The sequence below is a fragment of the Melospiza georgiana genome, chromosome 22 (genome assembly GCF_028018845.1).
Source record: "Melospiza georgiana isolate bMelGeo1 chromosome 22, bMelGeo1.pri, whole genome shotgun sequence".
Lineage (NCBI taxonomy): Eukaryota > Metazoa > Chordata > Aves > Passeriformes > Passerellidae > Melospiza > Melospiza georgiana.
Window position 1 is genome coordinate 5723072 of NC_080451.1, and position 22726 is coordinate 5745797.

At 53.5% G+C, this 22726-nt stretch overlaps 1 protein-coding gene and 1 long non-coding RNA gene across 3 annotated transcripts; both read right to left on the bottom strand.

Moving 5' to 3' along the window:
• Positions 1-2745: 2745 nt before the first annotated feature.
• LOC131092607 (uncharacterized) lies at positions 2746-13113 on the bottom strand. Its single transcript, XR_009115509.1, has 3 exons — positions 10752-13113; positions 4559-4655; positions 2746-2828 (listed from the first exon to the last, which is right to left on the bottom strand). It is a non-coding gene; the product is annotated as an uncharacterized LOC131092607 (long non-coding RNA).
• Positions 13114-13857: 744 nt separating this feature from the next.
• On the bottom strand, positions 13858-22683 carry SH2D5 (SH2 domain containing 5). 2 transcript variants are annotated; one of them, XM_058039282.1, is made up of 10 exons: positions 20699-22683; positions 19364-19587; positions 19135-19215; positions 18949-19023; positions 18340-18483; positions 18050-18250; positions 15919-16081; positions 15732-15834; positions 15005-15164; positions 13858-14171 (listed from the first exon to the last, which is right to left on the bottom strand). In XM_058039282.1, the coding sequence occupies exons 2-10, from the start codon at positions 19445-19447 to the stop codon at positions 13965-13967; spliced, it is 1218 nt and encodes a 405-aa protein (XP_057895265.1). In that variant the 5' UTR covers positions 19448-19587; positions 20699-22683; the 3' UTR covers positions 13858-13964. The 2 variants fall into 2 exon arrangements, with proteins under 2 accessions (XP_057895265.1, XP_057895266.1); XM_058039283.1 differs by lacking the exon at positions 20699-22683 and adding an exon at positions 20170-20504 and having other exon boundaries at positions 19364-19541.
• Positions 22684-22726: the final 43 nt, after the last annotated feature.

Here is a 22726-nt window from a genome sequence, read left to right on the forward strand (position 1 = left end):
AAAAAGGTACCCAGACTGTCTCTAACTCTTTGCTTTTATTGTCTCATATTGTCCTAATTCAAATTGTCCAAACTATTATTATTCTAATTGTATTACTATTTTTATAACCATTTTATTACTATTAAACTTATCAAAACAAGTGATTGGCATTTTTCACATGAGAGATTTCATAAGAGCTCACACACACAATGTGGTGTATGAAATCCTGACACAGTCAGAGTCATTCTCTAAACCCACAGCCCTGGAACTCAGAAAATGAGGATGTGGAGGAGGAAGGAGCTGCTCCCTCACCTTTTCCTGCACCTTTTCCAGAGCCTTGCTCTTGGCTTGAACCTCGTCCTGTGTGAAAAACGCCAATCACCTGTTTTTAAAATTTTAAAAGTTTAATAGTAATAAAATGGTTATAAAAAGAGTAATACAATTAGAGTAATGATAATTTGGACAATTTGAATTAGGACAATATGAGACAATGAGTTACAGATGTCCAGGTATATTTTTCTGGGCAGCACAAGCCCGAAAAAGAACCCACATTAACAGAGGATTAACCCTTAAAAGCAACAGCCTGTTGCATATTCATACACCTCATCCATGATGCATAAATTCCATCAATCACAGGATTCTGTCTGGTCATCATCAACTTCTTCCTCCAAATCCCAACAGTGCCTTTGAGGCAGGAAGAAGTTCATTTTTTCTGATAATGGAGCAATAAATTCATTTTCTCTGAAAGATTCAGGTGTCCTGTGGCTGCTGTGTCACTACAAGTCCTTTCTTTAAAAAAAAGTATCCTACATAGCACAGCTTCTATTTTAACAATTTTTATAACCTAAAACTATTTTTAATAGAATTAATACAGCATCACTTTCTAACACAACACATATAATATTCATTTGAATATTTGCCAAAAGCCAATCATAAAACACATGCATTTTTCACATCCTGGATGGAGCTACAGACCTTGAGGAGAGCCTGCTCACTGCTGTCCTTGCTGGATTCCTGCAGGGCTTGTGCTTTTCCTTCAGCTCCTGGTTCTGAGCCTGCTCCCCCCAGCAGCTGCTGCTGCAGCACCTGCAGAAGGGAACACCAGCTCAAGAACAGCTTCACAAGCCTGGAGGAGGCATGTCCTTCCATGGGTGACATTTGGGAACACAGAAAATTGGGGATTATGATAAGATTTTCTGCCCTGAGTAATCATAGTGGACTGTACTTATTATTAACACTTTCTGTCATAAAAAGAATCCCAGAATCCCAGAGTGGTTTGGGATGGGAAGGGCCTTAAAGCCATCTCACTGCACCCCCTGCCATGGGCATGGCCACCTCCTGCTCTCTCAGATTGCTCCAACCCTGTCCAACGTGGCCTTGGACACTTCAGGGATCCAGGGGCACCCACAGCTCCTCTGGGCAAAATACTCCACAAAGGCAAAGCATGGAGTCAGTCAACAAGGATGTGCAGAAATCCATAATAAAGCTCATAAAATTATCTTTAAAACCCTTGTTTTGTGTATTTATATTTAAATAAACACCGAATATATTTTTTTTTCAAGGATGCACAAAAGGTGCCAAAATCACACAGAGAATTATTTTAACTGGTGGGTGTGGGAGTGTTAGATCTGAAAGCCACAGTATGGTTTCCATTTTGGGGCAGTATCAGCCATGATTTGTGTCACCTCAGTGTTGTTAATGCAGCACTGGCACAGGGCTATGTTTGAAATCATGGAATATTGAAATAAAGCCATGCTCCAGAGCATTCCTTTGTCTAGCTCAGGTTGGCCAGCCCTGTCTCAAATTGGCTGATAACCCTTTTACTGATAACAGCCTCCTAATGATCTCCAAACCCTGTGAAATGGCTCATTCTCACCCAGAACTGACCTGCTATTCTGCTGCACTGCTCCTGCCAGGTGACCTTCCCTCTCCTGTGCTTAACACACACTGAATGCAAAGATTCAATCTTGCTCTGCTGAGCTGCCCTGATGTGTAAAGCCTGAGCAGTGCCTTTGAAATCCCCACACCTGTGGAACCAAACCCTCCTGCCCAATCTGCACAGAACCTGGATTTAACAATGTGATTAGAAGGGCATTTTCTCTTGCTTGCCACAAAAGGAATAGGATTTATTCTTACAATAGGAGCACTAACATTTGATATCTAATCCAAATGAAGGGTTTCTTTGGAGATCTCTCCCTTAACAGAAAGAATTACCCACAAATTACAGGCACTGCTGTTCTGCATTTCATGGCAGCTCCTGTTTGAGCCAGGAGAGACCCAACAGAGTGAGCACACACCACAGGGAAGCTGAAAGACTGGTTAAAACCTACAGAAGAACAGGTTAAAACTCACAGAAGGACTGGTTAAAACCCACAGAACTGTTCAGAATCAGACTGTCACAGCATATCTTAGCTTGAGCTTTTCTAATTGTACATAGTTCCACACGGAGAAAGTGAAAAATCAGGAGAATTTGCTTTAATCCTGTATTTCTGGAGCAGCCCAAGCCCCCATGCTGCTCCAGTAAGTGGTGGTGTGCTCTGGCTGAGGGAATTCTCTCACACAGAGAAAACCTTGAGCCAGGTTTCAGTGCCCCTGAAATAGGATTATTGGGGGAGATGAAGCACAACATTACCCACTCAGGTAATGTTGATATCAAATCCAAATGAAGGGTTTCTTTGGAGATCTCTCCCTTAACAGACAGAATTGCCCACAAATTCTCAGGGTTATTCATCCTGAGGGGAGAAGGAGCCTGGAGGGTACCTGGGCTGATGTTGGCTCTTCATGTGCTGCAGCAACAGCATCTTCATGTGAAGGTGTGTGGTCAGAGATTGCTCTAGTCTGTGTGTCAGCTGAAAAGAGGAAATACATGCAATGTTGGTAATGAGCTGTGCAAAATGAGACAGAAATCTGTGAAACCATCTCCCAGAGCCTTCCCCCAAAGCTGGGAATGATGTGTCTAAAAGGAAAAGGGCTGTCATTCACCTGCTTCTGCTGGTCAGTAAAAACCATGAAACACTGAGAGGGTGTATCAGGAAAGGAATGCAGATTGTTAGGGCTGGGAGATAAATAATCAATTTCAGAGGCTCCAAAAATCATCCATTCCACAGCTGAGGGTGCACATTTGTAATCAGAGGGGGAGGAAATAAAGAACCTCTCAACCTTCACCTCAATAAGTGATAGCACCAAAAATGAAGAAGACAGGTTCAAGAATTACTAGTGGGTGATAAGTGCTGTATGAGCACATTGCCAACCATGCTCTGAGGCACTGCAGGTGTCCATGAAAAGCAGGAGTGGAGAGGGAAAGGAGGCATTTCCAGGATGTGAGAGGAATATCTGCCTTGCAGTGAGCGATGGTGTGGATAATCCACCGGGAGAGCAAGTGCTGCAGCACATTTGCATACGGAGGGAGAGACTGCGGCAGGCACCCCGCCCTGCCCTCGGGAATGAGAGTCAGGGGAGGGGACAGAGCAGTGACCCTGCTCCAGAGACACTGCCCTCAGCAGGGGGAACTCTGCCACGCCGCCCTCAGCAGAGGGAAAACTGCTACGTGGGCAAAAAGCAGGTGTTTTACTCAAAATGAGGCTTTTCATTGCCTCAAGGCTTACAGGGCTGGGTCAGGCTGGTCCCGACAGGGAAAGAAGTCAGGGAAACAGGGAAGAGGACAAAGCTGGGACAGAGTCTTAAATCCAGGAGAGGCAGAGTCCCTGCTCCTGCTGTGCATGAGCATGGGCTGAGAGCAGGGACTGCTGCTGCCAGGCAGCACTTGCTGCAGTGGCTGCCACAGATGTGAGTGCAAAACCAGTCCCTGCTGCTGAGGGAACCTGGGCTGGGCTGCACAGCCTCCACAGCTGCTCCCTTCCTGAGGAGATGCTGGAGAACAGACACCTTGAGATCAAAGTCATCCCTCAGGCTGCTGCTGTCCTTCTCCAGGATGCCTGCTCTGCTTGGTAGCTGGGCTGGAGCTGGGCCAGCCTCTCCTGGAACTCCTGCAAGGCACAGCAACAGCCCCAGGACTGTCCCTGAGGTCACATCCAGGCCCATTCCAGGTCACACCTTGTGCCCATCCCAATACAACTCCACCACCAGCATTCACTGACTTTTCCTGTGATTTAAGTTGACACACAGGAGTGATTGTTATTGATGAAAGTGACTGTTCAGCCCTAGAAATGGCTGCCTTGGCTGGTTGTGGTGCCCTGGAATGAACTTTCTAAAGAGCAAGGAGAGAGTTTTGTTTCCCTCTGGCTCAGTATTCCTCTTTTTCCTCATCTCTGTATTCTTCCTAACACCTTTGACTACTGCTTTCCTCAACTCTACTCCTCTCTTTTCTGACAATTTCACATGTAGTTCCTCCAAAAATTCTTCCTGGGAATCCATTCCAATCCATCCCCAGAGAAGTGGGAACAAGAGGTGGGTTATGATAAGGCACAGGGCCTCCATAACACATGATGTTCATAGGAGAAGTCCAAGGATTACAAAATAGAGAAAATTAGGAGAAGAGAAGTGTTCTGGAAAGGCTGAACCATATTTGTAATGATTACTATGAAAAAAGCTTCAGTCAAAGCCACTTTTCCCAACTTACTGCTCTGATCAGCTGCTTCTCTGCTTCCAGATCCACCTGGGGTTTGAGGCAGGGAGCTGGATTTTTTCCAGGTGAGCAGCCCCAGCAGGCAGAAGCCCTACAAAGCAAAGTAGAAATAAAAAATCACTCACAGTTACACAGGGTGGGATTGTCAGCAGAATTCCTGGAAAGAGAACAAAGAATCTGGGTGCCAGGAAAGAACATGGCAACCCCTGTGCTCCTTCAAACTGTGCTCACTGCCAAAATGCTGCCAGCCTGGGGCTCCAGAGGTGTGGGGAGAGAGGGAGAGGCTCTAGCTTCAGGGGAAAATGGAAGTGAATGTAATTGGATGGTATTTATACATAAAAGTATCTATTTCAAAGAAAACCAGGACTTGTTTCCAGGGCTATGCTACAGATTTGGGAGATAAGAGACACCGGGAAGATGAAAAGTGCAAGGAAATTACCTTATTTGTTCACAGCTGTTTCTGAAAGGGGGCAGAAAGGGGGGAAAAGTCATCCTACAGCCTTAATCCCCTGCTGAAAATTGCCCTTTTTTAGGGGCTAATTCTCCAAAGGTGATCAGCTCCTTAAAGCCTGCTCTTCCCTTCATTTGCTCCTACATTTCCTATTCCTGCTCCAGAGGACAGAGGCTGGGCTGAGTCCTCAGGCACTGCCATAAGGAGGGCAAAACTTCTCTTGTAGTGTCAAAAACACACATTGTAGGAGAAAAGGGGCTGAATGGTTACTTTGAAAACATACATATATATATTCAAAAAAGAATTTTACAGTATTATTTCTTTTGCAGCTCATTTTTGTTCTTCCTGCTGAAACCTCTCTTCTGCAACTGACCAAATTCTAGCCACAATCACCAAAAATAACCATGGATTTGAATCATGTCAGCCTTTTCTAACAGAATTTGCCACTACTGAAAACACTGGATTGTGGAGATGGTCTTTGCCATGTCAGTAGAATAAGGTCAATTTGGCAGCAGTGAAGGAAAAGTCTGTAACCAGAATGGAGGATCCTTCTTCCAGTAGGTAAAGGAAAGGTTGAGGTAAAATTTAACCAACACTTCATGTGTAAATCTCCCTTTTTTGTCATCTCTGCAGCCAGTAAAGGCTCTCCTATCTGACAAGTCACTTGTGCCCTCTGTTCAGCCAGAATGGCCTTCAGCTTCTCAATCTCCTCCTGGTACTCCCTCAGCAGGGTGTCCTTGGGCTCCTGGTTGATGCAGGGCTTGTTCCTGATGCTCCTGGCCCAGCTTGTGTAGTGCAGGGTGCTGAGGCTTTCCTCGTAGCTGTCATCAGCTGGGGACACACATACACACATGCCACCATCAGGGTCCTGGTGTTGCCCCCAGGGAGTCCTGGAGCAGCCTGGTCAGCTTGTGTGGGAACCCAGAACATCCCTCTGGCTGTCCAGGACAGCCAAGACCCCTGCCAGGGGGCTCAGGAGCCCTGGTACAGAGCCCAAAACACCTCTGGGTTTGATCATGACCCGTGGAGCAAATTACCAACCTTAGATGAAGATCTGCAAGCCACAACAGTTTAGGGAGAATGATAGTGAAGTTATCACAGGGTGGAAAAGTAGATTTTAGGTTTCTGGTATGGAGGTTCAGAAGGCAAGATGGAGGGAACTGGGCATGTCCAGCCTTTCTCCTTCTTCTTGGCCTCCATCTTCTGCTGTGATGTTGGCATTACAGATTGGTTTAGAGTAGAAGCTCACTGTCTAACATAGGTGATAGGTATTGGGAAGCAATTGTAAATATTGAAGTTTTTAGTACAAAGACATAACACTACCCTGGGGCAGGCAGAGTGCCTGGAACTGTCCTGCTGGATGGACCTCGGCAGGGCAGGAGAAAGAATTTTACAGATAAGATACAATAAACAACCTTGAGACTGAGAAATGAAGAGCCCTGACTGCTTCTTCAAGTGCTGGGCTGGGAAAAGAGACTTTGGAACTTTTCTTGGGGTCAGTCTGAACAGCTAAAGATCCCAACTGCTTGGAGTCTGTAGGGAATGTGTCTGCCCCTGGCATCCACCAGGGCTGAGGTGACATTGCCCAGGGCAGACAGGGACAGCTGGGTTTTGGTGGCCTCTTTGAGCCTCTCCCCTGTGGCACCAGTCCTTGCCTGTCTCTCACCTCCTGCCAGATGCACCAAGCTGAGTTTGGCAGCCCTGAGGTGATCCTGCCCTCCCTCATCTGCACAGAAACAATTCCCAGTCAGTCTTAGGAGGAAACATCTCAACAGTCAAGAACCAGAGCTGGTTCTGGCACCACATCCTGCTCCAGCCCTGCTCTTTGTCTGCTTTGGGCCCTGACTCCCTGAAGTAAGAAAATATCTACCTAATCTAAACACTGCACAGTTCAGTGCTTTTCTCAACAGTAAAAATTCATGCCTGTTCTTGCTCTCTCTGAACACACACACATCCCTCTCCACATATTTCAGCAGTATTTACAGTTTCAGCCAAATTCCTCTACAAGTAACATGATCAGACCACGAGTTTATACAGCTTTTTTCCTTCTCAGTTTGTTTCATGAGGGGGAATTTAGATGAGATCTATAGAAATCTTTCCCTGTGAGGGTGAGGAGGGCCTGGCCCAGAGCAGCTGTGGCTGCCCCTGGGTCCCTGGCAGTGTCCAAGGCCAGGCTGGACAGGGCTGGGAGCAGCCTGGGATGGTGGAAGGTGTCCCTGCCCGTGGCTCAGTATGAGAAAACCACATCTGACTGCCAGCAGCAAGCCTGATTTCTGAAGGAGGAATAATACCACAGAAAAAGAGGGAACCACCTTCATGGCTCAGAGAATTCAAGCTAAAAGTTGCTGATTGATTCAGACATCCCCCAGGCCATGAGGAACCCAGCTTCTATCCACCCTCCACCTTCTCTATTATTAAGCTGCATATTTTAAACAAGAATCAAATTACATCTCACCTATTATGGCAAAGGCTGTAAGATCTCCTCAGCCATAGGAAGCTTTTTTTAATACAATATTCCCAGATATTGTTCCCAGTGCTTTGCTGAACTCTCTGCTCTGAGTGGGTGGCTTGAGCTCACTGATAACATTCCCAAAGTACCACCCATCACACACAGGTGAACTGTCACCATTTTTCTCCAGATAAATTAATTTTTAAATGAACAAAAGTCCTATTTGGGACTCTGGGTTGAGACAGAGCATTAAATACCCAACAGCATCTTCTCAGTAATTATCAATTGCACAGATGAAAAGTTTCATACAGAATGTTAATAAGCAATGGAAATATCCAAAACTTTGAGTTACCCATCAAACCTACACAAAAAATACAAAATAATCCAGAGATCCCTGCACTCCTACACCAGCCCCCTCCACACTAGGAATTTTAAATGAGCTAAGTTAATTTCCCACAGCTCTGTTACACCCCACAACTGCTAAGTTCATCACCAAAACTATCTTTATCATGTCAGCTGGGATATGGAGATATGGTTGTCATGATGGAGCAGCACAGACCACATTTGGCTCTGTGACTTCCAAAGAGGAGGCTCAGTGATGTTCACAAGAGATAATGTAAGACAGTGCTTGCTGTTAAAAAAATCCTACAGAACAGAGCAAAAGTGGCTGAATACTTAACTGGGTGGGATTTATCCTTGTTCCAAAGCCATGATGCCCAGGATGAACAGTCACTGTGATGCTCTGTGCTGCTGAGAGCCCCAGGAGTGGCCTGGCTCTGTCTGGGGGTCTTGCAGAGTCCCTGAGGAACTCCTGACCCAGGACAGGGCTGCAGTCACTGAGGTGGAAGGCAAAGGAATGAACAAAATTGGGATTCTGGGGGAATTGGAGGGCTCAGGTGTGCAATGGGGCAGCTTGGGGTTTGTTTGGGCAGGACACTCCCTCAAGTACTTTGGTGGAGGCAGTGGGAAAAACACCAATTACTTGTTTTTAGAATTTTAAAAGTTTAATAGTAATAAAATGGTTATAAAAAGAGTAATACAATTAGAGTAATAACAATTTGGACAATTTGAAATGGGACAATATGAGACAATAGAGACAAAGAGTTATGGGCAGTCCAGGTACCTTTTTCTGGGCATCACAAGCCCCAAAAAGGACCCACATTAACAGAGGATTAACCCTTAAAAGCACCAGCCTGTTGCATATTCATACAGCTCATCCATGATGCATAAATTCCATCAAACAAAGGATTCTGTCTGGGCAGTGTCAGCTTCTTCCTCTGAATCCTGACAGCACCTTTGAGGCAGGAAGAAGTTCATTTCTCCTGATAATGGAGCAATAAATTCTCTTTCTCTGAAAGATTCAGGTGTCCTGTGGCTGCTGCCTCACTGCCACTTTTTTTCTTTAAAAAAAGAATCCTACACAGCATCGTTTCTATTTTAACATTTTGTTACAACTTAAAACTACATTTAACCAATTACTTAAGAGAATTAACACAGCATTACTTTCTAACACAACAACATACAATATTCATTGGAATATTTGCCAAAAGCCCATCCTAAAACCCGTGCATTTCCCACAGGCAGCAACAGGCAGCGTGTCAGAGTTACCCTGGAAACTGCTCTGCCCAGCGCCAATGGTGTCACCATGGAAACCCCTGTCACCGCCGCTGGGGAACAAAGGAAGGGAAACTGCAGCGAGCCGTCCCCTGCTCCCACTCTCCCTCTGCAGGAGACAGGCAAAGCACGCTTGGAACATGGAGCAGAGACGGGTTTGCCTGCAGAAATACCTGCCCTGTAAGGCAGTTTGGGTCTGCTGCCATCCCAGAGCATTGCAAGGTGCTACAGCCTCGGTTTTATACACCAGGGCAGTCCTGCAAGGGAATAAATTGGGACAGGAGATTTCTAGCTCCTTCCAGGAATGCACACAAAAGGATCTGCAAAGCCACCAGCAGGTAAATTTTATAAAGGTCAGCCCCCTGGTTAGGATTTTGGGAGAGTTTACCCTCCTGTGATCCTGTAAATGTCACATGTGTTCCCATGGGGAAAAATACCTGCTGTGTGCCCTCAAAAAGGATCAGCCTTTTTTGTTTAGGCAGATAAAGAGATCATCTGTGGCTCCACTAGATCAGATTAAACATTTATAAAGCCCAGAATCCTCTTGCTATAGAGACAAGCATGAGATGAAGAGGATGAGGAAGAAACTGCCCCATGAGCACTTTATTCCAGCCTTGTCCAGTGAAGGATTTTCACAGAGCTGCTGCTGAGCTACCAGCCACTAAACTTTCACTGAAGTCCCTCAAAAGTCCCTCTTAGCTTCCATATTCCTCATGTAACTTCATATTCTGGCACTCAGGCTTCAGACAGAGACCTTCGTTGCACTTCTCTAAGTCATGGTAACACCCATCTGAGCTAATTAAAGCACTTAATTAAGACACATTGAGCCTGCCTCACCTCCAGCTTCTGCTTGGTGTCAGCTCCCATGTGTCCTCATCGTAGATCTCCAGGTAGGAGCTCTCAGCAGAACTTGGTGTTCCCAGCACACTGCAGAGCCAGGGAGGATTTGGGGCTGAGGCTGCCCAGCACAGGGAGCCTCTCCCACAGCTGGGTGCCCCCCACCCTTCAGCACCTCATCCAACCCCCCTGGCCATTCACTCCAGCTGGAACCACTCAGCACTCGCTGCAGGGAACTCCTGCTCCTTCCACACCTCAAGCTCACAGTGTCACCTGGCAGGAGGGGACAGTTCAGGTGACTGTGCACAGCCCTCAGCAGTGCAGCCACGTTTCTCCTCACAGAGAAGAGCAAGGCACAGCTCTTCCCAAGAATATTTCTGGGTTTCACATTCTCTGAACCTCAGAGAAAGGAAAAACAACTCTTACCATTTGCTGTGCCCGTGTCTGTGCAAAAATAGAATGCAATGTGGAGATTGTTTACCCACAGTGATGGTGTTTTGTTTCCTTGGCCTGTCAGGGCCGGGTGTGTGTGTGTGTGTGTGTCAGGACTGTGGGCTGAGAGTCACGAGATTCTGTGCAGAGTTGAGTGCTTGGCAGATTCAGTTTAGATGTAATGTAATATAGTACAAAATAATATAGTATAATAAAGTAATTAATTAGCCTTCTGATATCAATGGAGTCAGATGTATCATTTCTCTCCCCTTGTCTGACAATACCACAGAGCAGTGCACCCCAAACCTGTCCCCATTCACATTCCATGCCATCAGCACTCACTTCTTGGCACAGGACACCAAAGTCTTTCTAGCAAACCTCACCAGGATCTCTTTCACACCCACCTGCAGGCTCTCAAAGATGTGTTCAAACACCCTGGGGATGATCCCTTTCTGTGAGGAAGAATCTGCAGCTCCCTGCATGGTGAAGGATTTCCCACTGCCATAGGCAAAGATGGTGCCATTGTAGCCTTCCATGAGACCCTGGAGATGGGGCAAAAGCAGAGAAAACAGCCACCATCATTTCTTAACTGGAAACACATTGTCCAGATTCATTGCCACCCCCTCAAAAGGTGTTTTAAAGGAAGAGCTGGAAGTAAACATCAAATGGCTGCTTAATCTTCACACGTCATCAGAGTATAGCAATTACAAAATTAGCATATAAATCAATGTTTTTCTCTCAAAACAAGGAATCTTGAAGCAGTGCAGGTGTTGAAAAGCAGTTGACAACACCAACACTTAGCAAACTATAATATTTTTGCCATAGGGCACAAAAATCTTATGAGATTGAAAGAGACAACTAGAACAACAGTTGGTTGTGGGGTGGCCAAGGGGATGGTCTCTAGCTTTGAATAATTTTTGTTTGGCAAGCTGTTCACTGTCACTTGCCCTTATTTCAGAGAAGTGTGGTAGGAAGAAAAAATAACTGGATTCCTTAAGTTTTAAATAAGAAAAAATAAGCTATTTTTCTAATATCGATTGTTTCTAGCCCTGCTTGTTCTCATGATTAGGAACTTCCATCTTAAAACCATCACAAGCCATTTAATCCATGTTACCTCTTCTAACAAAACATTTTGGGGAGGGAGGTTGGTCTTTTTTTGCTTAAGAGGTTCATTTCTCACCTCAGCTGTTTCCTGTGCTGACCTGCTAACAAGGAAACGAAGGGATCCCCCATCCTTTTGCCAGTCTAATCCAGGCTGAGGCTCCCCATCTTCTCTAAGGTTTCTCACTCGACAGTAAATTTATCCCTAAAGTCATCAGTTTGGTACCACAGCAGCTGTGGCTGCCCCTGGATCCCTGGCAGTGTCCAAGGCCAGGCTGGAGAGGGCTTGGAGCAGCCTGGGATAATGGAAAGTGTCTCTGCCCATGGCAGGAGATGGGATGGGATGAGGTGCCTTCCCCACCCAAACCATTCTGGGATTCTGTGATAAAAACATCCACCTAAAACAATTAAATGTAACTCTCTCCTTAGTGCCATGCTGGCTGCTAACAAAGTTCAATTTCTCAGACTGTTGCTGGAACACTGTCTGCTCTCCTCTGCTGCCCAGGCTTGTAGCTAAGCCTCTTGAAGCAGCGGACAGGGCTTTCTGCCCATAAATCAGGAACCCCAAATGCTTTGGGTTGGGAGGGACCTTAAAGTTCATCTTGTTCCACCACCCTGCCATAGGCAGAGTGTAGGGAAGGTCAAGTGGATCCTGCTTTCCTTAGGGATCACTTGGAAAACCCCTCAGCCCCTGTCCTGAGCTATGTGTTCACAGAACATGCTCAGCTGCAAGGGACCCACAGGGATCACAGCCCAACTCCTGGTCCTGCATGGACACCCCAACAATCCCACCCTGTGCCTGAGAGCATTGTCCAAACGCTCCTGGAACTCATTGTGGTGCCCAAAACTGCCCTGGGTGCCCACTGACCTCCACCAGGGGGTAGCGATCTCACTGTGGATGTGCTGGGTGCTGAGCTCCCCGCCGAAGGAGAGCAGCCTGGGGAGGCTGGGCGGAGGCCGCGGGGTTCCGCACCAGGCACCGCCCCGTGCGCTGTCCCCGCCGACGATGGACGATGGCTCGGTGCCCCAGGGCCGCTTCACGCCCGCTCAGCGGCCGGCAAGGCACAGCCACCTTCACCAGCTCCGCGGCCATCGCCACCCCGGCCACCCACACGGGACAGTGACGGGCACGGGGGTCAGTGATGGGGCCGGAGTCAGCCCCACATACGGGGGTCAGCCCCTCACATCGGGGTCAGCCCCACACACACCCAGTCAGTCCCACATACCAGGATCAGCCCCACACACACCAGAGTCAATCCCACACACTCGGGTCAGACTCTCCCCTCAGGTCACCCCACCCATCCAGACCAGCCCCACAGACTGGGGGGTACCGGGGGCTGCGAACGCGAGGCTGGGGCAAGCCTAACCCTGGGCATCTGCACCCCCTGTGGGAGGGAAGCACTTACCCCTCACTGGGGGCACGCAGGGAAAGGATCCCCGAGCGGGGGAGGCTGTGGGAGAAGGGGAAAGTGTGGAGAAAGAGAGCCGGGGAGGGATGCAGGGAAAGGGGGAAGCTGGGAACAAGTCTGAGGGGGACTCAGCGCAGGTCGGGGGGAGAACCCTGAAGAGGGAAGGGTTTGCGAGAGAAACCTTGGGGGGAAGCTGAAGGGCGGAAAACGCAAGGGTAAGAAACCCTGAGGTAACTTTTGTGAGCCGAGACACGCCCAAGGGGACTGAGCAAGGGAAAACCTGAGGCGACGCCGCCGGCGCCGCGCTGGCCGAAGGCGCGCGCGAACCCCGAGGGTGCGGCGGCGGGTGGCGCCCCCGCGCATGCGCGAGCGGCCGCACGCGGGCTCCACAGCGACCGGGGCCGCGCGGGGAGAGAGGCCCCGCCCACCGAGTCACGTGACTGCCGCGGGGGGGGCGCGCACGTGTGGGACGAGGTGTGCACGAGGACAGGTGTGCAATGGGAGGTGTGGACAAGGACAGGTGTGCACGAGGACAGGTGTGCAATGGGGTGTGCACGAGGACAGGTGTGCAATGGGAGGTGTGGACAAGGACAGGTGTGCAATGGGAGGTGTGGACGAGGACAGGTGTGCAATGGGGTGTGCACGAGGACAGGTGTGCAATGGGAGGTGTGCACGAGGACAGGTGTGCAACGGGGTGTGCACGAGGACAGGTGTGCAGGGGGAAGTGCACCAGGGCACAGACTGTGAGTGTGCACAGGGCTGCGAGTGTGCGATGGCACCGATGCGCAGCTGTGGCCCCTGCGTGTGCAGGCGAGGGTGAGCGAGCACGTGGGTGTGCAACCTCCCGTGAGCACCAGTGCAACACCGCAGCAGCGCCACAGCCTGCAGGAGAGCGTGTGAGCACACAGGTGTGAGCAGACAGGTGTGAGCACACAGGTGTGAGCGCACGGGCGTGCAGCGCGTCCCGCCGCGGGCGGTGTGAGCAGCAGCCGAGCCCCGCTCCGGTGCACGAAGCCTTTCTTTATTGCGGGGAGCGGCCGGGGGCCGGGGTAAGGCAGGCAGCGGGTGAGAGCCGGGGGTGCCGGGGGGCCGTGCGGGGTCCCGGGGCTATCCCCGCTCGTGCTGTGCCCCGGCGGGGGCGGCGGGAGCCCAGGCGGCCTCTCCCGGCCCCGCGCTGGCCCCGCCGCCGCCCGGGTCCCGCTCCTCGTAGCCGGGGTTGCGCCGGCCGGGGCCCAGGCGGCAGAAGCAGCCCCCCGGTGGGCCGGAGTAGTGAGCCAGGAGAGCGGCCACGCTGGAGAACTCGGCGTTGGAGTGCTGCGGGCGGGAGAGAGGGGAGAGCGAGAGGTGAGCCGCCCGCGCAGGCTGTGCCCCACACACCCCTGCACCACGCACCCCAGTGCCCACGCAGCAAATCCCGGCGTGCCCGAGTGCAGCGCACCCCCACAAACCTCACACAGCCCGGGCTCTGCAGCGGGAGCACACAGAGCCGTGGCACCCACGCAGCCATGGCACAGGTGAGGGCGTGAGTGCAGCACAGCCGTGCATGCCCTGCGTGAGCTGGGGCACTGTGTGTGCCAGGTACGCCCAGGTACACCCACAGAGCAAAGCACCCAGACCTGGCTGGGGACCACACGCACACCTGGGCACTCATTTATCACACACCTGGGTGTTAGTGCACCCAAAACTCAGCCAAGGGTGGATGAGCAAGTGCACCCACGCCCAGGGGTACCTGTGCGCCCGTGCCCATGGCACCTGTGGATCGATGTGCCCACCACCCACACCTGCACCCGAGCCCACCTTGGTGCATCTCTGCACCAAGGCACCAGTGCAGCCATGCCCATGCACAGCAAGGGTGCATTGGGTGCATGCACACAGCAGCGCACCCCTGTCCTGCACCAACACCGGCGCAGTGAGGCACAAAGGCACTTTCAGCCCCAGCGCAGCCATGCATGGGTGCTCCAAACACACACACACAGAGAATAGGATAAATGCATTTACATGTGCATCCGTGCACGGGCATACCCACGCAGCGAGGCACACCGCAGCGCTGCAGGGGCTCACAGACTGCACCGCCTGCATCCCGCTGTGGCCGGACCCGCTGCTCCTCCCCCGGGCAGCCCCGCGGGCACCGATCGCCCCCGGCTCACCTCCACGCAGAAGCGGCCGTGCTGTGTCCGCAGCACGCCGTAGCTCACCACGCCGCACGGAGCCCGCACCCACAGGCACCAGCGCTTGGGCAGCCCGGGCTCGGCGCGCAGCAGGAACGAACCGGGCGCGTCCCGCCGCAGCAGCGAGAGCCCCGCGGCCCTGCGGGAGAGGCGGAGGCGGAACAGGGATGGGACAGGGCTGGGGCAGAGCCCGGGGTGGGGCAGGGATGGGGATGAGGCTGGGATGGGGATGGGGAACGGCCAGAGATGGGGATGGGCCTGGGGCAGGACCCAGGGTAGGGCAGGGCTGGGGATGGGGCAGGTGCCGGGAATGGGGCAGGAGCTGGGGCAGGACCCAGGGTAGGGCAGGGCTGGGAATGGGGCAGGAGCTGGGGCAGGGGTTGGGAATGGGGCAGGAGCTGGGGCTGGGGCAGGGGTTGGGAATGGGGCAGGAGCTGGGGCAGGAGTGGAGGTGGGACAGGGCCCGGGGTGGGTCAGGGGCCGGGAATGGGGCAGAGCTGGGGATGAAGCACGGCCAGGGATGGGGAAGGAGCTGGTGCTGGGGCAGGGGATGAGGATGGGGCAGGCCCGGGAATGGAGCAGGACCCGGGGATGGGGCAGGAGCCGGGGTGGGACAGGAGCCGGGGCCGGGACTGTGGCACGGCCCGGGGTGGGGCAGGACCCAGGGTGCGTGCCGAGGATCAGCTGCCCGCACCCACGCTCTCACCTGGCGATGCCGGCGAAGGACCACACGCTCTCGGCCAGGACGCTCTCGTTCTCGGGCAGGAAGGCCAAGCTCCTCGCCCCTTTGCCTTCCCCTCCCGCCGCCGCTGCGTGAGCGCGTTAATCCCCTCTCCGCCCCAAACACTGGCGGTACGGCGCGTCCCCGTGCCTCAGTTTCCCCCGGCACTCACCGGCGTCGCGGGGCTGCTGGTGGAGCTGCCCCTCGGCCCCGCAGTCCCGGTAGGCTCCCGAGCGCAGCACTTTGCTCCGGATGGCTTTCTTGCGCACCAGCACCGGCGAGCAGTACGGGTTCCCCGGGCGCCAGGCTCGGCCCTCCGCCTCGGGCCGCCGCTCCTGGGGGAGGGACAGGCTGTGAGAGCGGCCTGGGGGCTCCGGCAGTGGGGAATGTCAGGTAAAACACCACGGGGAAAATGCTGCCCAAAGGATGCGGCACCAAAAAAAGCTGTGCGAAACACCACAAAAAAAAAAAAAAAAAACAAAAAAAAACTGTGCAAAGCTTTGTGGGGTAAATGCAGTGCAAAAAATGCTGTGCAAAACGTGATGTGCAGAAAGAAATTCCGTGCAGAACACGCTGGAACAATGCCATGGTGCCAATACAAAAAAATCACCATGCTGTGCAAACCCGCAGTGCCAAAAGAGCTGTGAAGAGCATTTTTACTGCTGCAAGAAATACCATGCCAAAACAGCCACGCAAACCACCGTGCAAAAAGTGCCATTTAAAAAAAGTTATGAGAAATAATGCTGTGTAAAAAAAAGTTCTACAAAAACTATCGTGGAAAGAAAGTGCTGTGCAAAAACACCAAGGAAAAAATGCGCTGTAAAAACTCCTTCAAAAATTGCTGTGCAAGGAATAGTGTCGCAGACATCTTTTATGAAAAATCCTTTCTTTAAGATTTTTCATAAAATCTTTTATTTAAGATTTTTCCTCCTGAGAAGCTGAGAGGCCTCAGGAACAAAATGTAAACAATGGTTATCTGCTGCTGTGGAATGCAACAGGTAGATCTCTGATTAGCTTATGTTAGATGTTTGTAATTAATAGCTAATTGCAGCTTAGCTGGCTCAGACAGAGAGCCCAAGCTACAAACTTTTGTTATCATTCTTTCTATTCTATTCTTAGCTAGCTTTCTGATGAAATCTTTTCTTCTATTCTTTTAGTGTAATGTAATATATATTATAAAATAACAAATCAAGCCTTCTGAAACATGGAGTCAGATCCTCATCTCTTCCCTCAACCTGAGACCCCTGTGAACACCATCACAGAATAGCTGTGCAAAGTGGCCTCCTGCAAAATTTCTGTGCAAGGAATAGCTGTGCAAGGAATAGCTGTGCAAGGAATAGTTGTGCAAGGAATAGCTGTGCAGGGAGTAACTGTGCAGAGTGGCCAATGGCAGGAAAGGCCCTCAGGGAAAGGCGATTTCAGGTAGGATGAGCAGAGCAGTGTGCGGGGCTGGGCCCTGCAACCCTCGGATGAAAAGGTTGTGCAGAACACTGCACACACAGCACTGCGCAAAGAAAAGCTGCACAAAGAGGAAATGCAAGGAAACCATGCAAGGCACCAGGTGATGGTGTGTGCAGCGACAGCGTCCTGCTCAAAATGCGAGAAAAGGCCACGCAAGGGCTGCCTGGGAGCTGTGCAAAACCCCCTGTGCTAAATACACAGAGAGCTGTGAGAGAAACGGGGCCGTCCTGGGCAGGGCCAGGAGCTGCCCTTGATCATCCTTGTGGGGCCTTTTCAGCACAGAATGTTTTGGGAAACGCCGTGTGGGGGAAATGCCCTGCGAGACCCTGAGCACAAATGGGCTGTGCCAAAGCACCGAGCCAGGAAACGCCGTGTGAGAGCCCCAGGTGTGAGAGCCCTGGGTGTGAGAATCCCGGGTGTGAGAGCCCCGGGTGTGAGAGCCCTGGGTGTGAGAGCCCCGGGTGTGAGAATTCCATATGTGAGAGGCCCAGGTGTGAGAATCTCGGGTGTGAGAGCCCCGGGTGTGAGAGCCCTGGGTGTGAAAATCCCGGGTGTGAGAGCCCCGGGTGTGAGAATTCCATATGTGAGAGCCCCAGGTGTGAGAATCTCGGGTGTGAGAGCCCCAGGTGTGAGAATCCCGGGTGTGAGAATTCCATATGTGAGAGCCTGAGGTGTGAGAATCCCGGGTGTGAGAGCCCCGGGTGTGAGAATTCCACATGTGAGAGGCCCAGGTGTGAGAATCTCGGGTGTGAGTACTCCAAGCGTGAGGACCCCGGGTGTGAGAATCTCGGGTGTGAGCAGCAGCCGGGCAGGGCAGGGCAGGGCTGGGCAGGGGCACCTACCCCGGTGCCCAGCGGGCCGAGGCCGGGCAGGCGCCGGAAGGACACGAGGGCGTTGACATTTCGTGACACCTCCTCGGGGTTGAGGGGCTCCCGCAGCACCCCCGGCCCCGGGAGCTCCCCCTCGGCCGCCTGCTCCTCGGGGTGCGCCAGGAGGTAGCAGAGCTGGAAGGAGCGGCAGAGCAGGAGGTGCAGGGTCTGGACCTGGGGGAGGCGAAAGACGCTGCGTGCAAATATAAAAAAAAAAATAATAATGAAGGTGTTTTGGGGTCGGGGCGGGGTTGGGCCACCACCTCTCCCGGGAGCCCCACGAAGAGGTGGCAGAAGAGGGCGCTGGGGGGGCTCTGGGGATTGCGGGCCACGAAGGCGAACTGGCGGTCGGGGAGGCTCCAGGTGCTGTAGAGGATGCGGCGCAGCGCGTGTGCCATCAGCAGCGTCTGCGGGACGGGGCAGGGGTCAGGGGTACCCTGGGACCCCCCCAGGGGCACCCCCCGGACCCCTCCGGGGGCACCCCCGCTTGCACACACAAAACAGCTTCCGAGAGAAGAGCAGCGCCCAGAGAGGTACAGCCCCCCTGAACACTGACACCTCCCCAGCATCCCTGACCCCTCAGCACCTCTGACCCCCTTCCCCAGCACCCGTGACCTTCCAACCCCAGCAACCCCGACTCCTCTTCTCGGACCCCCACCCGCCTCCTCAGCACCCCTGGCCGCCTCACCAGCCCCCCAACACCGGTGACCCCTCACAGCATCCCTGACTCCCCTCCCTCCCCATCAACGCTGGTCCTCCTCCCCAGCACCCCTGACCCTCCCAACACCCCCATAACACCCCTGACGCCCCTACTCAGCCCCCTGAGCCCCAGCAGCCCTTGCCCACCCCCCCTGACCCCCCCAGCCCCCTACCTCCCCATCAGCTCCGTAGACCTTCAGGCCCTGCAAGCTGAACCTCAGCAGCACCGACCTCCTGCGGGGACAGTCCTGTCCGGGGGAGATGTGGCACTGGGGGCTGGGTGTGCCCCTGGGGGTGCCCCCATTTTTTGGGGTTCCCCTCTGTGTTTCCCAGCGAGGGGAGCAGTGCTCGATCCCGACCTTCAGCGCCCGCAGCTGCTCCTCCACCCGCCCCGCTCGCTGCTGCAGCTCCGGCTCCTCCAGCGTGAAGGATCCCACGTACTGGGGGGCAAAAACCCCATTGGGGTCAGCTACAGCCCCCCACCATGCCCCCCCAGGGCAGAGATGACGGTTTGGGGGATCATGAGGGTGCAACAGCACCCAAATCTCATCTCGGGGTGTCACCCCTCCCCTGCCATGGGTAAGTCACCTCTGCTGGCTTGGTGACAGAGCGGGCTCGCTGCTGGGGGGCCGCGGGGTCCGGCCCCCGCCCGTTCCCCGGCTTCCTCTTCATGGCACGGGGAGCGCGGGTGAAGGCCGGGTCAGGACGGGGTCAGGCAACTCCGATGCCGCATCTAAGTTATCCGGAGCCCTCCAGGGTGATGGGGCTGCAACAAGCACGGGGAGCCTGGGTCCGGCCCCCGGTCACTGTCCCTGCGGGGAGGGAGGGGACAGACACAACCTGCCCCCGCTGTCCCCTGTCTCCAGCCCGCTGAGCCCCGGGGAGGTGCTGCAGCCCCTGCACGGAGCTCCCCAAGTCCTGACGCCAATGCAGATGTCCCCAGGTCCCGGCCCCAGTGAAATGGTCCCAACCCCAGCACAAGGGTTCCAACCTCCTGACCATACAGGTGATGTGAGGGTCCCCATCTTCTACTCCTGAGATCCAGTCCAGGCTGCCATGTCCCCACTCCAAGCAGTATGCAGGCAATCCCTCACGTCCCCATCCCGACCCCGACGGTGATGTGAGGGTCCCCAGATCCCCACCCCAAACGTGATGGATGCAGTGCCCAATTCCATCCCCAAATGAAACCCACGCAGTCCCTGCTGGTGGATGCAGTGCCCACATTCCATTCCCAATTGAAACCCAGGCAGTCCCTACATGCCGAACAGACGCTCTGGACCCCAAGCGAGGTGCATGCAGTCTCTCACCCCGAACTCCAGCAAAGGTTTTGGGGTCTCCCCACATCCTCCCCCTCCCATCCTCCATCCCACTTCCCGCCAGCCACGCAGCAGCACCGAGACCCCCGGGGCTCTCCAGGGATGATCCCCAAACACCAGCGACGAGAGCAGCAGATTTGGGGGGTGCTTTTCTGTCCCGAGCAGCCATGGAGGAGTGCGCCGGACCCTTCTCCGGCCACCCCAAGCGGGTTCGTGCTGCGCAGCCCTCGGCCGGGCTGGGACCGGCGCCGCCTGCTGCAAACGGGGAAGGGGGCAGGGAGGGGGTCCGGCTGCCCCGGGCGCATCTCGGCGCTTTGGGGGGGTCCCTGCGGTGCCATCTCCCCGTCACAAGCGCAGCCTAGCCCCTCTCCTTCCCGGCACAATTCGGGGGTCTCCCCCCTCCCCCAGCCAATCCGCGGACAGGCAGCCCCCAAGCCCCGCCCCCCTTTTCCCACGCTTCATTTCTCAATGGAGCCCCCAGCCCACCGACCACCCTGGGGGTCCCCAAGGAGGGATGCTGACCCCCCCCCACCAATTTAGATGATGCGTGACACCAGGCACCGAGCATCCCCTGGGACCCGCATCCCGCTGGACCCCCCCGGCTCACGGGCAGCTCTCGCTTGGATGGCTCCGCAGAAACGCAGGTGAAAAATTCCCGCTGCTCCCGCTCTCGGCCTCCGCCGGTTGTTTTTGCCTCGCCGGTGGCTCCTCCGGCAGCTCCGGCCGCGGCGCAGGGATGCTCGAGCCGGGGGTGTCAGGCCCTCGCCGGCAGCCAGGCCCCGGCGAGCCCGAGCCCACGGAGCCCACGCCGGGCACGGGGCAGGCAGCAAACTCTCATTTCCTGCCTCCGATCTGCCCGCGATGAATCACCGCAATTTTCCTCCTCGGTTCTCTCCGTTTCTTGGAAGCGGCGGCGAGCAGGAACGCTCGCTCGGGATTTTGGAAAACGCGGCGGCAACTGATTTTCTCTGCGTCTTTTCCCGTCTCCTCCGGCGTGCCCAGCGGAGCAGCGATTTCTAACCCTGACACGTACACACGTGGCTGCTCGCTCGCCACCCCCTGCCCTGATGCTCAGACCCTTTTCACCCCAATTTCTACATTCCCTGTGGAGTTTTGCCCACTGCTGCCTGCTTTTGCTGGAATCAAAATGAAGAGGGGTGGTCTGGCCCCACTGCAGAGCAACCACAGAACCCAGAGCCTCCCTCACACCCTCCGTGCCAGCCGAAGGAAGCTGCCCCCAGTCCCAGGGACCAGTGTGGCTCCTGGAATGGCAAAGCAGCAGTCTGGGGAGGAGATGGGGTCTAACTCTCAGCACTGCATCCACAAACCCCCATCTTGTGCCCCAGCAATCCTGAGGATGTGAGGAAAATGGTCTGACCAGCACCATTCAGCCCTTGGGTCACTGCCAGCACCAGCTGCTCCAAGACACCGCGAGCGGCGATGGCAGAGCCACCCCAGCATCGACAGCGGCGAAACCATGGAAGAAAAGGAAAAAAAGGGACAGATGGGGCTGAAGAAACAACAGAATGGAGCCCAGTCTGGCCAGGAAGCAGAGACAGGGGAAGAGGGAGAGGCAGAACCAGCACAAACCCCCCAGAAGGTGTTTGCTCTGCTGGCAGTGAAGACTTTCCCATTCAATCCCAGTCACTGCTCCTGGACAGTCCCTTGGATTAAATACAACCAACCCTGTGACTTCTTTTTGGTTTGGTGCGCAGAAATCACTTAATTCAAACTACAGCCAGAATCTGGCCATGACCAAGGTTTTGGCAAAGCTCTTAATTCAAGGTGCTCCTGCTCAGATGTAAGAAATCTATGTCATCCAGAGCAGTGTTTTAACAAATATCCATGGGATTGTTGGTGTGAGGATGCCATGGGGAGGTTGAAAAATGTCCAGCACCTGGATGAAGACTCCCTGTCTCCAAAAATATGCCAGCACTGAGAAGTTTCTCCAGTTCATTTCACCACAATGCCAACAAACCCCACGGCTTCGGTACAAGCAGCCCCAGGAACAAGCCATTAACTAATGTTTCTAATTGCTTTACATCCCTGTGGATCATTCTTTGATCAGAGCTTTCACTCTGTTTCCCCATCAGCTGTGATTTCTAACCTGCTGTTTGTACCCTTCTTACAGGGTTGGGAACAATTTAAGCCATTTCTATACGAATTTTTTAACTCCCAGTTAAAGGTAGCACACTGAGACAGCAGCTGAAAAGAATAAATTCAATGAAGCTGTTTCCTCCCTTTCTGTGTGACTCCCTGCCTCATAGCTCCTTGCAGCAGCACGTTGGAGACTGTCAGGTCCCATTGGCATCACTGCCTGGCCATGGCAGAGTGGGGAGGTGATAAGCTCTGAAGGCAGGTGCAGCTCTGGGGAGCAGGGCCAGGAGAGAAGGTTTCAGCTGGGATTTTTGTCCTCACTGATCACTGTCAAGGGGAGAAGAGGACCAGCAAGAGGTTCCAACAGAGCTTTTTTCTCACTCACCTTTGTCTCCAGAGAAGCCAGGGAAGAAAAAGGTCAGGAGTTGGTCCAGCTACAGAGCTTGGCAGTGGCTCAGGCTAAATCCCGCTGGCTTTGAACAAAGATCTGCCTCTGCAGCAATCCATGGTGACTGTGTTCCCTCCTCTCTACCTTTCC

What these genes read in the sequence shown, in the direction of transcription:
- SH2D5 (XM_058039282.1), bottom strand. Translation starts at nt 19,447, where the DNA reads ATGAAGAGGAAGCCGGGGAACGGGCGGGGGCCGGACCCCGCGGCCCCC. An exon ending in TCTACGGAGCTGATGGGGAG is followed by an intron (nt 18,484 to 18,948) that starts GTAGGGGGCTGG and finishes CCCGTCCCGCAG; the next exon opens with ACGCTGCTGATGGCACACGC. An exon ending in CCAGCAGCCCCGCGACGCCG is followed by an intron (nt 15,835 to 15,918) that starts GTGAGTGCCGGG and finishes GCGCTCACGCAG; the next exon opens with CGGCGGCGGGAGGGGAAGGC.